The sequence below is a fragment of the Olea europaea genome, chromosome 10 (genome assembly GCF_002742605.1).
Source record: "Olea europaea var. sylvestris chromosome 10, O_europaea_v1, whole genome shotgun sequence".
NCBI classification, from domain to species: domain Eukaryota; kingdom Viridiplantae; phylum Streptophyta; class Magnoliopsida; order Lamiales; family Oleaceae; genus Olea; species Olea europaea.
In genome coordinates this window covers 36016890-36030841 of record NC_036246.1, presented here as the reverse complement: position 1 = coordinate 36030841, position 13952 = coordinate 36016890, and the positions used below count along the sequence as shown (strand labels likewise).

The 13952-nt window shown below is 36.8% G+C and overlaps 1 protein-coding gene across 1 annotated transcript; it reads left to right on the top strand.

Annotated features, from left to right (window-relative positions):
- The first annotated feature begins 10228 nt into the window (after window positions 1-10228).
- LOC111402032 (G-type lectin S-receptor-like serine/threonine-protein kinase At5g35370) lies at window positions 10229-13802 on the top strand. Its single transcript, XM_023030064.1, has one exon. It carries the CDS (start codon window positions 10768-10770, stop codon window positions 13378-13380), a length of 2613 nt encoding a protein of 870 aa, XP_022885832.1. The 5' UTR covers window positions 10229-10767; the 3' UTR covers window positions 13381-13802.
- The last annotated feature ends 150 nt before the right edge of the window (window positions 13803-13952 follow it).

Here is a 13952-nt window from a genome sequence, read left to right as displayed (position 1 = left end):
CAAAATTATCCTTCATTGAATCACCCTTATCCACATTTCCATTGGTTAGTGGTTGGAATGGTATTACATCATTTATGAATGTAAAGTGAAGCAGACCCTTATTATTAATGAAAATCTTTCCCTTTTATGGTACACGTTCATTCTGAACAATTTGACACATGAGGCTCGCTTTTGTTTGAAAAATTGGCAACTGATGTGAATTAATGAGTTTTAATGAGGCCAAACAGGGGTTTAATAAGGTCATTTAGACAATTAAGAAAAACAGAGTAATTATATTCACTCCACATATTTGGTTAATTAAACCATATTTAATTGAAATGAATGTTCACAATAATTTATTCATTCTTTCACTTAATTCACATGTTTGAAAGCCTTGATTTTCCATGGAAAATGGAAAATGATTTCCATTTCTATCCAATTTGTGTTGTTTGATTGCTAAAATTTTTCATGGAATTTGTTTTCCAACTTCCCTCCACACATGTGCCAATTTCATGGTTTTGTGGAAAATCATTCTGGTTTCCCGTCAATTGGAACAAATTCTATCTCTAATTGTAACAAATTTTGTCCCTTTGGTTGACAATTTCCATGAAAACAAAGCCAAACGAACACAAAAGATAAAAAATTTCAATATTTTTCATGTGAAAAATTATACCAATCAAACACATTTAATTATCAATTCCCAGTAAAACAAATTTCAGGCAATTTATTTCCCTAAAAATCGTTTTCTTTCCACCCTTACAATCAAACAGGCTCCCAACTCATGTTTGTCATATTATTATTCTCAACTATTACTAATTTTCACATTTTTTTTTTGATAATAGTTTTGGTCCAATAAGTTTATTATGAAGACATAAAAAGACTTCTTAACCTCTTTTGTGCCTAAATAAGCAAAATAAAAAATAATAAAGAATTAATTGTAATCATAATTCCAATTTTTTTCAAAAATTGCAAACGAGTCTAATTGGAAAAAAAAAATTTAAAAATCTCTTTCTACTTCCGCACCACTTCAAGATTCGACCTTTTACTTGGAAAAATGGTCCAACCAAAAGTACCACGCACCCCTCAATGGTCTATCCACATCGAAGAGGAAAAACTACATTGTTATCAACTGTATCCACCTGTTGACAACACCCACCCCCATCAAACTAGCAAGTGCAACCTCTACTACAAGAAATTTGCTAGTTGTATAACCGTGATAACCTTGGTTGACAACCTTCTCATGGAGGGTCCACAATTTTTTTATTCATCGTTAGGGATGGCAGTGGGGACGGGGCAGCTTTTTGCCCCGTTTAATTTTTTTAATTTTATTTTTTATATATTTTTATTTTTACATTTTAAAATTTCGAGTTATGTCATTATTGGAGTATAAAATACAAATTCAAAATGAAATTTTAACGAGTGAATTGGTTAGAAATAAAATTATTTTTAATCTTCTTTTCCTTCACAGGGTAGAGGGCGGGTTCGGGGCAAGGAATCCTTGCCCCACCCCACCCCATGCCCCGCCCCGCCAACCAGTTCGGGGCAGGACAGGGCAGATATTTTTGCCATTACTATTCATCGTGTTGTATGGTTGTCAACTGGTTGACAAATAGCATGGCCCCCTACTGCAATGGCACTAACCCCCCCAACTAGCGCCACCGCTTCATTATATACGGCACCAAAATTAATAATGGTGGCTAGGATTGTTACATTCTGCAGCTTCACGTGAGCAAGAAAATGTCGGTCGGTGCCAACGTCAAGTTTAATGACATTTTTTGCATGGTTGAACTAGAAAAGCTGTTGGATTAGGAGATCGAGATCTGATTTATAAGCTAAGAATCTTACTTTCCTGTTGAGATTAGTACTTGCAAAGCTGGAGAAGTCCTGCAGCTATAATGCGCTAATAATGCTGTGTTTTTCGGAGTGGCAAACGGGTTTAAAAGAAGTGAGGAAAAGACAGTGGAGGTGGCTCCTGAAAAGCAACAACGACGGGAATGGGCCTCGGAGAATAAGATCCTCAGCTAAGAGAGAATCATTTGGACACAAAGCAAATGGAGGTAGTTCATATATTGGTGCAGGAGGAGAGACGAGAGAAAACAATAGGGGCTATATGAATATATTGGAGGAGATCATCGGATTTCTTGGTAGATGGGTTGGAGGCTGGTGAGGTGGTGCATATGTCTGGCAGCTGGTGGACAAGGTGGTAGAGAACTGGCAGAGGAGCCTGTAGCTTTGAAGGGATGGCTAAGGTCCAGAGGAGATGTGGTAGAGGAACATAATATTGGTTTAAGTTGCATGCTTTACAGGCTCGCTTTTAGGACATCATACCTGTCGTAAGTTGCACTCTGGATGGTATTTATTTCTATCAGAAAAAGAGAGATTATGATATTTTTGCATTTGATATTAGTTTGCTTGTGCTATTTGTGCAGCATTTGAGTTGATTGTTGGAGGCAACCATATGTTTGGAAGCTTTCCTGGTGTTTATACTTTGACTACTTTAGCAGTAATTGACACCCCTTTTTTTGGTAAATCTTGTTGCCAAAAACATAAGCTTTTCGACGTAATCTAATTGACTTAAACGATGGATTAGGTCTAAGGCATTAGCTAGCCAATGTGTAGACGAAAGTTGTTATGTTTGATTGACTTTTCAATCTTTGGGTAATTAGCTATGTTTTAATGTTTCCTTTTGTAAGTTTGGATATGCCCAGAGTAGTTGTACTCGAATTTTGATCTATACAATTTATTTGCCAATCAAAAAAAAAATAAAACAAATCTCTTCCAAGTGAAAGCTTGTTATAATGAAAGCTAGAAAAGCTCTCGCTTCTTAATTTACAAAAATACGTTTGTATTGCGAGAAAAATCAAGGGATCTTGTCAAGTTTTACATACGCAACATATGTATCCCATTGATGAGAGAAAATGGTATTTTTTGAAGCTTGGGAGTAATAATTTTTTTTTTTTTGGAGGGGGGGTGGGGTGGGGTGGGGTGTAGAAATAACATTTGAAATTAGTTATCTTCATCTGGAAAAAGTGAAATGTATTATGTAAATGTAAGTTTAAATGATTTTTTCGATTAATTTTTATAAAATGTACAATTATTCTAACATGGCGTACTAATTAAAACTGTTTTGAGTCCATGTTCCTCTGTACAGTACCACCTTATGCAATTTTTCCAAATCTTACAAATGTGAAATGCCCCGTATTGTTCTGCTCAATGCAAAAGTATTACACGATTTCTTCTAAATTTGCAAATATGAAAATCATTGATCAACACATGTTCTTACCATTTCAAACGAGACCTACGTCATGTCAAAGGACCTATACCAAGCACATCCCAATCAACAATATTTCTCTTCTTCTTTTTGTTACTGAGTTCTGTTGGGACCGATGGAAATGAAACGCAAGAATTGAGATTTAATGGACACCAATTTGAAGTATAATACAAGATCGCAAAATACCACGAACAAGATTAAAGTAAAAGATGAATTAAGCAAAGAACGACGAATTTTATTAATATGGAGAAAATTATAATTGGATAGCAATGATGCTTTAATAAAACTGACAGAGGAGCATTGTATTTATAGTACACTTGATCTAGCCCTAAAAGAGTCCCAAACAGGTAGAAATATATAATTCAATTGTACTCCTATTTGAGTCACATTTCTAACAATCTTTACCTTGACTCAAATTCCGGTGCAACGAACGAAACTCTTAGATTTCAAATCCATCTACAACAAAATGAACTGACCAATCTCCTCAACGCAATAACCAAACTCTCCATCATCAAACTATCGTCCTCTGCACAATGTACACAAGTGACACCCGAACCCAAAACCCGAGTTCCCAAATTTTACCAAGAAATTACTGTTAACCAAATAGGGTTGAAGCACACCCTGTAGCAGAAACCATACCACATGCTGGATCAGAAGGTCCCTTGCCAATATTGTCTCCTTCAATGATTTCTAAAGCATTACTAACATTTTCAAAATTGTACCTACGCTTCATGAGTCCATTGGCATTATAAGAACACAGTGTACCTGCTAAAGTTGGTGACAAAGCGGAATCATCAACACTTCCTTAAGCAAAGTTCTTAACCGACCCAGAGCCAAACTCGAGAGGTACTGTACCAAATTGAATGTCCACTACGATACTGAACTTGTCCAAATGCCTCTGAACTGGTTCTGCGCTCCCCTGCAAGATGTACAACTGGGATTTCCTTCGTTCCTCCAGTACAACCCGGACACCTCTTCGAACCTTTAAGACTCCACCTCCACCAGAAATTTTGTACCCTTTTTCATCCAAGGTACTCAGTGATATGAGATTCTTTGTCAAGTCTGGAACATGGCGAATCTAATCAAGTGTCCTCACTGTTCCATCATGTAGCTTCAATCTGATCCGACCGATTCCTACAACCCGACAATATTGGTTATTTCCCATGACAACTCCATCTTGCTCCATCGTCTCATATGTTTGAAACAAAGTCCTATTGGGACACAAATGATACGAACAAGCAGAATCCATAATCCACTCCTTAGGTTTGGATTCCCCATCAAATACAGCCAACATCACATTTCCATCATCACAAAAATTTTCAGCAATATTAGTCTCGTTCGAATTACTTGATTGCCCCGCATGATTTGCATGTAAATCACCATTACCTTGCAACTTGTCGCAATCTTTCTTGATTTCTCATTTCCTCTTGCAGTAATAACAATACACATTGCTGTACCTCACCTTCGATCTACCCCTCCGTCGATCACCATAAGTAACAAGAGCATCCCTACTCCTAAATGTAGGATCTTCAACCAACAGCTCCATCTTCTCCTTTGACCTCCTCAATGGATAATGTGTCACGACTATACAGAATAGTATCACGAAATGACGAAAAAGAATTGGTTAGCGAATACAACAGGACCAAGGTTAGATCCTCTTCATCATATTTTACCTCCAACGTCTCCAAATTTGCAACGATCTCCTTGAACACAACAAGGTGGTCTTGCAATGACCCTCCTTCTGCCATGCGATGAAAATACAACCTCTACTTTAGAGCCAATTTGCTCGTCAAACTCTTTGTCATGCACAACCGCTCCAGTTTGAGCTATAAAGCAGCCGCTGTCTTCTTCTTCAAGATATCTTGCAGCAAATTGTTGGATAAATGAAGATGAATTTGCGCTAGAGCCTTCCGTTGTTTCTCCTCTATAGACAGGTTTGCTGACATCCTATCAAAACTCAGCAAGCATCGTCAAGATTTATCTGCGTCAACACAGCTCTCACCTTTACTTGCCACAGCGAAAATCTTGTATTGCGATCCAATAGTGGAATTTCACACTTCAACGAATTCATCCTTAAAAATTTTCAACCAAACCACAAAGAATTTGCAACACCCAAAACTGAAAACTTCCGAATGTGCGAGGGGCAAAACAGTCCAGAACTACAATTTTACCCAAAACTGAAATTGGACACCACCACAAGGTCCGTCTCGTCGTCCGGAGAAAACTGCCTGAAGACATTGTCGTCGAAAAACCCCTCACGTGCCGCCATGCGCCTTGCCGGAGTTCCACCTGCTGGCGACCGGCAGGTTATGCACCTGCGAACTGTGACCTTTTCTGGACCGTTTCTGCCTGCTGAGTCCACTGGTGGTGTTCGTTTCACCAAAAGGAAAGTAGTTTCACCGAAAAACGTACAAACAGATTCGATAAAAAATAAAAAAAAAAACTAGACAGATTCGTTTCTTGATTTTCTGGTAATTTTCAGACCAATTTCCGATCAGTTTCAGGCCAGAAATCCACCAATAACCTAGCTCTGATACCACTTGTTGGGACCGATGGAAACGAAACGCAAGAATTGAGATTTAATGGACACTAATTTGAAGTATAATACAAGATCGCAAAATATCACGAACAAGATTAAAGTAAAAGATGAATTAAGTAGAGGAATGACGAATTTTATTAATATGGAGAGAATTACAACTGGACAACAATAATGCTTTAATAAAACTGATAGAGGAGTCTTGTATTTATAGTACACTTGATCTAGCCCTAAAAGAGTTCCAAACAGGTAGAAATATATAATTCAATTAGATTCTTATTTGAGTCACACTTCTAACAGGTTCTGCATCTACCACATCACTATCACGTCTTCTCCGCCTTCTTATGATTCAATGGAACTTCGAACGTGGCATTGCCACCATGTGTTTGTTGTGTATCTGCCAACATATTTTCTCGGTATAAAACCTCCACGGTATCCCAGGGAAATCATGAAAAGATCATGTATTACTGTAACTGGAAGGTCATCTAAGGGCACAGGTAAAGAGTTCTTCTAGCTATCAGGCGAGGCGAGGAAGTTTTATTTCCATCAGAACCAGAAATCTCTTTTGAAAAACTCAAGGTCGGTTCTTCATCAAAAGACTGGCCAGCAATTCTTCCTAGTAATATGGAACCCAATAACAAAATGATTGCTAATCTGGTCAATTTAGAAGTTAAAGAATAAAAACTGGTCAATCCATCTGAAGAATGCCAGTAAGTAGGAGGAATAGAGGAAGCAACTGAGGTAGCTATTCTGTGGGAAATGGAAGTTGAAACTCTCATTAGTACATATATTTTTAATTTTTTGACGAGGGCTGGGGTCGGGAGCTGCAGAACCCCTCTTTAGTGTAGTAGTCAAAAACTAGTCTTTAGTGATATACCTTAGCCCAAGAAATATCAGAGTTCCGTTCCCAAAACAAATGAAATGCCACTCGTGTAATCCATGGGTGCTTGCTCTGCATTATTTTATGAAATTCAGCCATGAAAGTAGAAACAATACTCAGACAACCAGGTAGTCCAAATTGTAATGCTAATGCAACAGTATCAAAATTCTTGGTATCAACCTGTACTAAAACTCATCCATTGTAAGAAAAGATATTGCCAGGGAACGAGAGAGAATGAAGTATAGCCTAGTAAAATATAATCTTAATTTCTAAATTTTAGTTTAAAAAGCTTTATTTTCATAAAATATATGAAATCCTCATTATAAAACACGATTTTTTTAAACTCGTCAAATCGAACCTTATCGATTCCAAAATGCACTGCAAAACAAATGAGATGATTTTGCAAGAGAGTGGATGGTAAAAAATTGAATTCTTAGAGTTTAATTTACGTGTTTTTTTATGCATTAAAAGATATGGAAGAAAATAAGACGGAGGTAAGACGAGTCAATATTGAATAAAAGAATATAATTTGTTGAGATGAATTAGACGCCATTAAACATTATATTAACAAAGAAAAGAAAGTGGACTTTGCATTTTACTGTCCGCTAGAGTCTCGGATTACATACCCAAAATGCACTTAGAGTAGAATCTTACTGCGTTCTTTAGTGTTGCCAATGCTGCCATAATTCAAGCAGCAAGAATGTTGGCAGTGAGAGTCCCAAAAGGAATCCATTTTAACGATCCACCACGTCCATTAAAACGAGCTAAGAACCACCTGATCCAGACGCCAAGAAGTCCGACTATACAAGCCAAGAATAGCTGAGCATCCGTACTGTCATTGTTGAACTCGTGCTTTGCTAAAATCCCAAACACGCTCAATAATACACCAAAAAAATACCTATAAAAATGCCGAGAAAAGTGAACACCCAACGTCCTTCACGACTTAGGTCTAGCATTTTCTGATTCCAGCCACTAAATGTTGTAAGATTTCCCAAGAAATCAGTCGACAATCCAATACCAACTCGTCTGAAACTTTGATCATATCATCTTTGAAAACAACACCAAACCAATCCATCGAGAATGAACTAACTTGAAACAACGCACATAATTTGCAAGGTTATCTAAGAGAGAACAATAACTAACGAGCAATAACTTCATACTATTCAAGTAACAATTCTCATGTGTACAGTTCTTCTGACATGTTTAGTAAGGTGGATTAAATAGCACTATACAGTATGAAGAAATTGGACTCTTATACATTGTTATGTCCAGTGCCATCCAATATCGGATACCAAATTTGCATGTTCCACCCTGCAAGTAAAAATTCATGTAGTATCCTTGAACATTATATATCTCTATAATTGATTTTATGACATTGTACATATTACATTCCAAACACCCATGACTGCACTAATATTGAGTTCATGTGTATATGAGTGGTTAAACACGAGCATAACGGCAAGTTTTTTAATTGGCAGGGCCACCAATTGTGTGTGCTGTGTGTGTGTGTGTGTGTGTGTGAGAGAGAGAGAGAAAGAGAGAGATAGGGTGGGTGGGGGGGGGAAGGAAAAAAAAAGGGGGGGGGGGGGGGGGGGGGGGGGGGGCAGGAGACCATGTTTGAAGGAAGATCAGGGTACATATAGTTTTCGTCATTTGTAGCATCAATTACCTCTAATCCAAATAATTTTTTGAGACCATACCTGGTCAGAACCTGCAAAAAATATTACAAAAAAGGCTTTAGGTACCACAATTTCTATTAATTTTAGTGTACTAGATGGAGGATATCAGGGAAAAAATCATTTTCAAGCCACTGTTAGGGAACCTCATTTTCATTTATTGGTAAGAAATTTAATTCCTTTAAAAGTTCATTGAGTGTACAATATGTTTGAAATCGCGATTTGCTCTAAATCAAGCTAAGCACGGCATGAGTATAGAGGCCGAACTATCCACAGTACAATCTTGTACACTTTTAACAAATCTACAAATACTGCCGTTAAATGATACATGATATTACTCAAACTCACATTTTTGTGCGGAGGTATTGTTATGATTACATTGTAACAACGAACCTACAGTGATTCATCAATATTTTGATGAAGTTAAAGCATTGGATTATAAAATGATTCACAAAATGTTATAAAAAATATTATCGTATTTGATCTTTTTATTCATTTTCTTTTTGTTGTTGTTTTATATTATTAACAATAATCAATAAATTTATGTACTATATTCTTATATTTATGAAGAGAATAAATCACGTGTTACAATTGCAAATCTTATACCAAATAAGTATTGTTTAAGAGGTTAACACATTTATTTCATATTGTTCCATTATAATGACCAGAATTATAGAACATTAGTTTTTGATATTTTTAATTGTACAATTTATGCTTTAACTTGAAATTTTAGATTAATATTCATGATTTAATTTGTTAAACTGTGATTTTAAACTGAACCAAATAGAAAAAAGGTAGTTTTGATTGGTTTGGTTTAGAAATAGAAATGGTTTAGTTATATGTGAAAAAATTTCAAACTGTTTTAAATGGTTTGGATTGAAAATTTATCACGAACATTCTAAATCGAGTCGTATTCATTGAATAATCATGTTAAAAATTATATTAGTCATTATGTTTGTATAGCATGATTGTTTTTCATTGAATTAAAAGACATTGAATATTTATTATACCAAAAATATCCGCCGACACCAACAATTGAATTAAAAAGATCGGGCATTTGAATGCTCAGATTTCAAGTTAATAATTCAGTGCATGTGTTAGTTCTGATTTTTCATGCCAAGAAATCAATTTTTTGATTGTCATTTTTGACTTCTCCCTCATAAGAGTATTCATTTCTGTCAAAAAATCAGTTCGAGTAATCAGCAATGCTAAACAAGCCCTCCGTTGCTACAACCGCTGTAAGTAAGGGAGACATTGCAATTTCTCGACATTTCTCCATGTTATTTTCTACTTTTGTGGGGTAAGCAAGATTTACTCATGTGAAATCGCAATTGTTGGGGGCGGGCGACCGTGCTGCGGGAAGGGAAACTGGTGGCAGCAGCATAACCCAAAAAGTAATATCACATTTCAGAAAACTGTCGCGCATACATATATCTAAATATGAATTTTCATGTATAAGTGTTATTTATATACCAACTGTTTGTTGTTTTGCCTCATTGAAGTTGATTTCTCCATTCTAGGTACTCTTTTTTCCATATTTAAGTCAGATAGATGTGTGATTAACGGTGAAGCCTGTGTGTTTGAGCTGAGATGTCAGATGTTTCATTTTTTTCTGAAGAATGCGTCAGTTAATTTTATACTCCCTCTATCCCAATTATAGAGGATGTATTTCTTTTTTCATTTGTTCCAAATATATATGCTTGTTTCTTTTGTTTTGTTCCTTTATTAATACACCCTTATTCAATTTTTTGCACTAAATATGCCAACTTCTTGAAATCATCCAATTATGCACATTTCTCACTTCTTGAAAATATGAAACAAATCTCATTTCTTTTTCTTCGAATTAAATCATTCAAATTTTTTATTAATTTCAACAATAATTTACTACTACATACTAAAAATTAAATAGGGGTGACCTAGGAAAGATCTTGACAAAAATTAGTTTTCCAATAACATTAAAGAAGATTTCTTAATCCATGTGAAAAACGAAACAAGCCTATATAATTGGGACGGGGGGAGTATATTTTTGGCCCTTGGATATATTTAAGAAGAGATTGATATGGATTTTGCTACATGATGTATATAATTCAAAGTAAACGGGTTATTCGTAATGGAGTTGAGCCATATGGCTATTAAATAATATAAGATAAGATTAAACATTCAACTTATTTTGATTAAGTAAATAGATATTCAAGTTGAAGATCATGAATAATGCCACCCCAGCTGATGTTGCACTATATATATATATATATTCCTTATCAGGGTCAGCAATCATTTTCATGCTCGTGTAGAGAGAGGAATGATTTTCGGTAGTCAATGAATGTGAAGGATTGGAAATGGAGAAAGCTATAGCTGACTAATTCCAAACATACCATTTCATTTCTAACCAAAATCCATTTCTGTGTTTCCTTGAACTTTTCTCAATATGGGATCCTTCCTATTCTTCATCACATTTTTATCCTTGTTATCGGCACTCGTATATGGTATTTCCTATACAGAATTTGCATACCCAAATTTAACTGCTTCAAATTTCAAATTTGTAGATGCTTCTGGGAGTTTTTTGTTCTCCCGTAATGGAACATTTAAAGCAGCTATATTTAATCCCGGTGCACAGCAAATCAGGTTCTACTTGTGTGTCATCCACGTGGAATCCAACGCCATTATCTGGTCTGCAAATCGCGATATGCCCATTTCGAATTCAGGGATCATGAGTTTGACTGCGAATGGTATAGTTTTAAGTGAACAAGATGGAAGTTTGAAATGGTCTACGCCACGGTTGCAATCTTCAGTATCTGTCCTACAGCTTGCAGAGACTGGAAATCTCGTCTTGCTTGATCAATACAACGAGACTCTATGGGAGAGCTTTGGTAATCCAACTGACACAATTGTGATTGGACAGAAATTGAAAGTCGGGACGCTGCTGTCCAGTGGAACATCAAGCGATGATTTGTCAACCGGTAGTTATGCTCTTGCTGTAACTACATCTGATGCCACTTTGCAGTGGCAGGCTCTCACATACTGGAAATTATCTATGGATACCGCTGCTTATACAAACCCAAATTACGCTGTGGACTACATGGCAGTTAACCAAACGGGTCTCTATTTGTATGGTTCTAATGGTTCTGTAGTGGTGGTTCAGCTGAACTTGCCCCCATCTAACTTTCGGATTGCCAAGCTTGACATATCTGGCCAGTTCATCGTCTGTAGCTTCACAGGAGCTGACCAAAATTTGAACTTTGTAGGGCCGGTTGACGAATGTCGAATCCCATATATTTGTGGGAGGCTTGGTTTGTGCACAAATGGTATTTCATTAAATAATCCCATGTGCTCTTGTCCATCAAGCTTCCATGGTAGTTCAAATAATACAACTAACTGTGTTCCAGGCAATAATTCTTACTCATTGGCAGTTTCTTGTAAGACAGCAAATAACAGCAATCATATGAATCCTTCATCTTTATCTTATATACGGCTTGGGTACAATGTGGACTATTTCGCTAATGATTTTACTGTACCTGCCAAGTATGGGGTAAATTTATCGGCATGTGAAGATCTGTGCTCGGGTGATTGTGCTTGCTTAGGAATTTTCTATGATAATTCATCTGGTTCTTGTTACGTAATTGAAAACGAACTAGGATCAGTTGTCTTGAGGACCAAGAGTAACGGCCGGCTAGGATTTATTAAAACCATTTTCTTAGCTTCACATACAAATCTTGGCAGTGACAAGGATTTTAGTAATGATGCACAAGGATTTCCTACAGCTGCTGTAGTACTGTTACCATTATCTGGTCTTATCCTTGTAATTGTAATTGGAATATTTTTGTGGAGAAGATCAAAGCTTCCCAAATTAGTGGAGGAGAAATCAAATCACTCAACCTTCCCCTTTTCTGGTGATCTTGAATTTTCTATCCCGGGATTACCCTTAAGATTTGACTATGAAGAGCTTGAGAGAGCAACTGAGAATTTCCAGACTCAGATTGGAACTGGTGGATTTGGAGCTGTATACAAGGGTATGCTCCCTGATAAAACATTTATTGCAGTAAAGAAGATCAATAATTTGGGTGTTCGAGGGAAGAAGGATTTCTGCACTGAGATTGCAATCATTGGAAATATTCACCATGTGAACTTGGTGAAGTTAAAAGGCTATTGTGTGCAAAGAAGACAATGGCTATTGGTTTACGAGTACATGAATCGTTGGTCACTAGACAAAACCCTCTTTGGTAACGGACCGGTCTTAGAATGGCAAGAGAGAGTTGAAATTGCAGTTGGAGTGGCACGTGGGCTTGCATACTTGCACAGCGGGTGTGAAAAAAAGATTATCCATTGTGATGTAAAGCCTGAGAACATTCTCCTGCACGATAATTTCCAGGCAAAAATATCTGATTTTGGGCTGTCAAAGCTTCTAAGCCCCGAACAGTCCAGCATGTTCACAACAATGAGAGGCACTCGTGGTTATCTTGCCCCCGAATGGCTTACAAGCTCCTCAATCACAGATAAAACTGATGTTTATAGTTTTGGAATGGTACTGCTTGAGATTGTAAGTGGAAGAAAAAACTGCTCATTTAGAGCACAAAGTCATAGCCTTGACGAAAATCATAGTGCTGGTGGCCATTCGTCATCTTCGTCTATACAGGAGCTCATTTATTTCCCGCTATATGCATTGGAGATGCATGAAAAAGGGCGGTATTTAGAACTTGCGGACCCCAGACTACATGGTCGAGTTACTAATGAAGAGGTTGAGAAGTTTGTGCTTGTGGCATTGTGTTGTGTTCACGAGGAGCCCGGTCTGAGGCCAAATATGGTAAGTGTTGTTGGGATGTTGGAGGGTAATTTACCTTCAAGTCAGCCGAGAATTGAATCGTTGAACTTTTTGCAATTTTATGGGCGTCGTTTTACTGAGGCTTCAATGGTAGAAGAAACCGGAGTTCAAGATGGGGTTACGCTGTATCAAGAATCAAATGCTTCTCATACTAGCACGAAGACAGTTTATGGTACACGTTTCTCTTATGTATCATCACAGCAAATATCGGGCCCTAGATAGTTGAAAATAAGCCAAAAGTAAATCGCTAGTCCTTACTTTTCCTGGATGAAAATGGTGTCTGGGATGGGTGACACACGGAAATTATTACGCTTTATACGCTCGCTTTCAGGACATCACGTCCGGCATAAGTTGCACTCGGGGATGATAGTTACTTCTATCAGGAAAACAGATCAGTTATGCTATTTTTGCATTTGATATTAGTTTGCTAGTGCTGTTCGTGCAGCATCTGAGTTGATTGTTGGAAGCTTTCCTGGTATTTATAATTTGATTCGATTTTGTAGTTCAAATAATCCTGTATCTCGAGGTATCTGGAATAGTAATAATTGGTGAAACAAAAACTTGTACATATTATTGAAGCAATTCCAATTTTTCAACGTGCTAAAATGAAAGTCTTTGTAACATTTCGAGGTTGGATAGAAAATAGTTAGATATTTGTTATTATTTTTTTAATAGGAATTGTCGAATATCAAAAGCTTCTTACATGGATGAATCTATGTTAATAAATTTAAATCTCTTTGAAGTGAAATCTCCTTGTTACGAAAGACTAAAAAATCTTTCTTGCGTATCTCTTC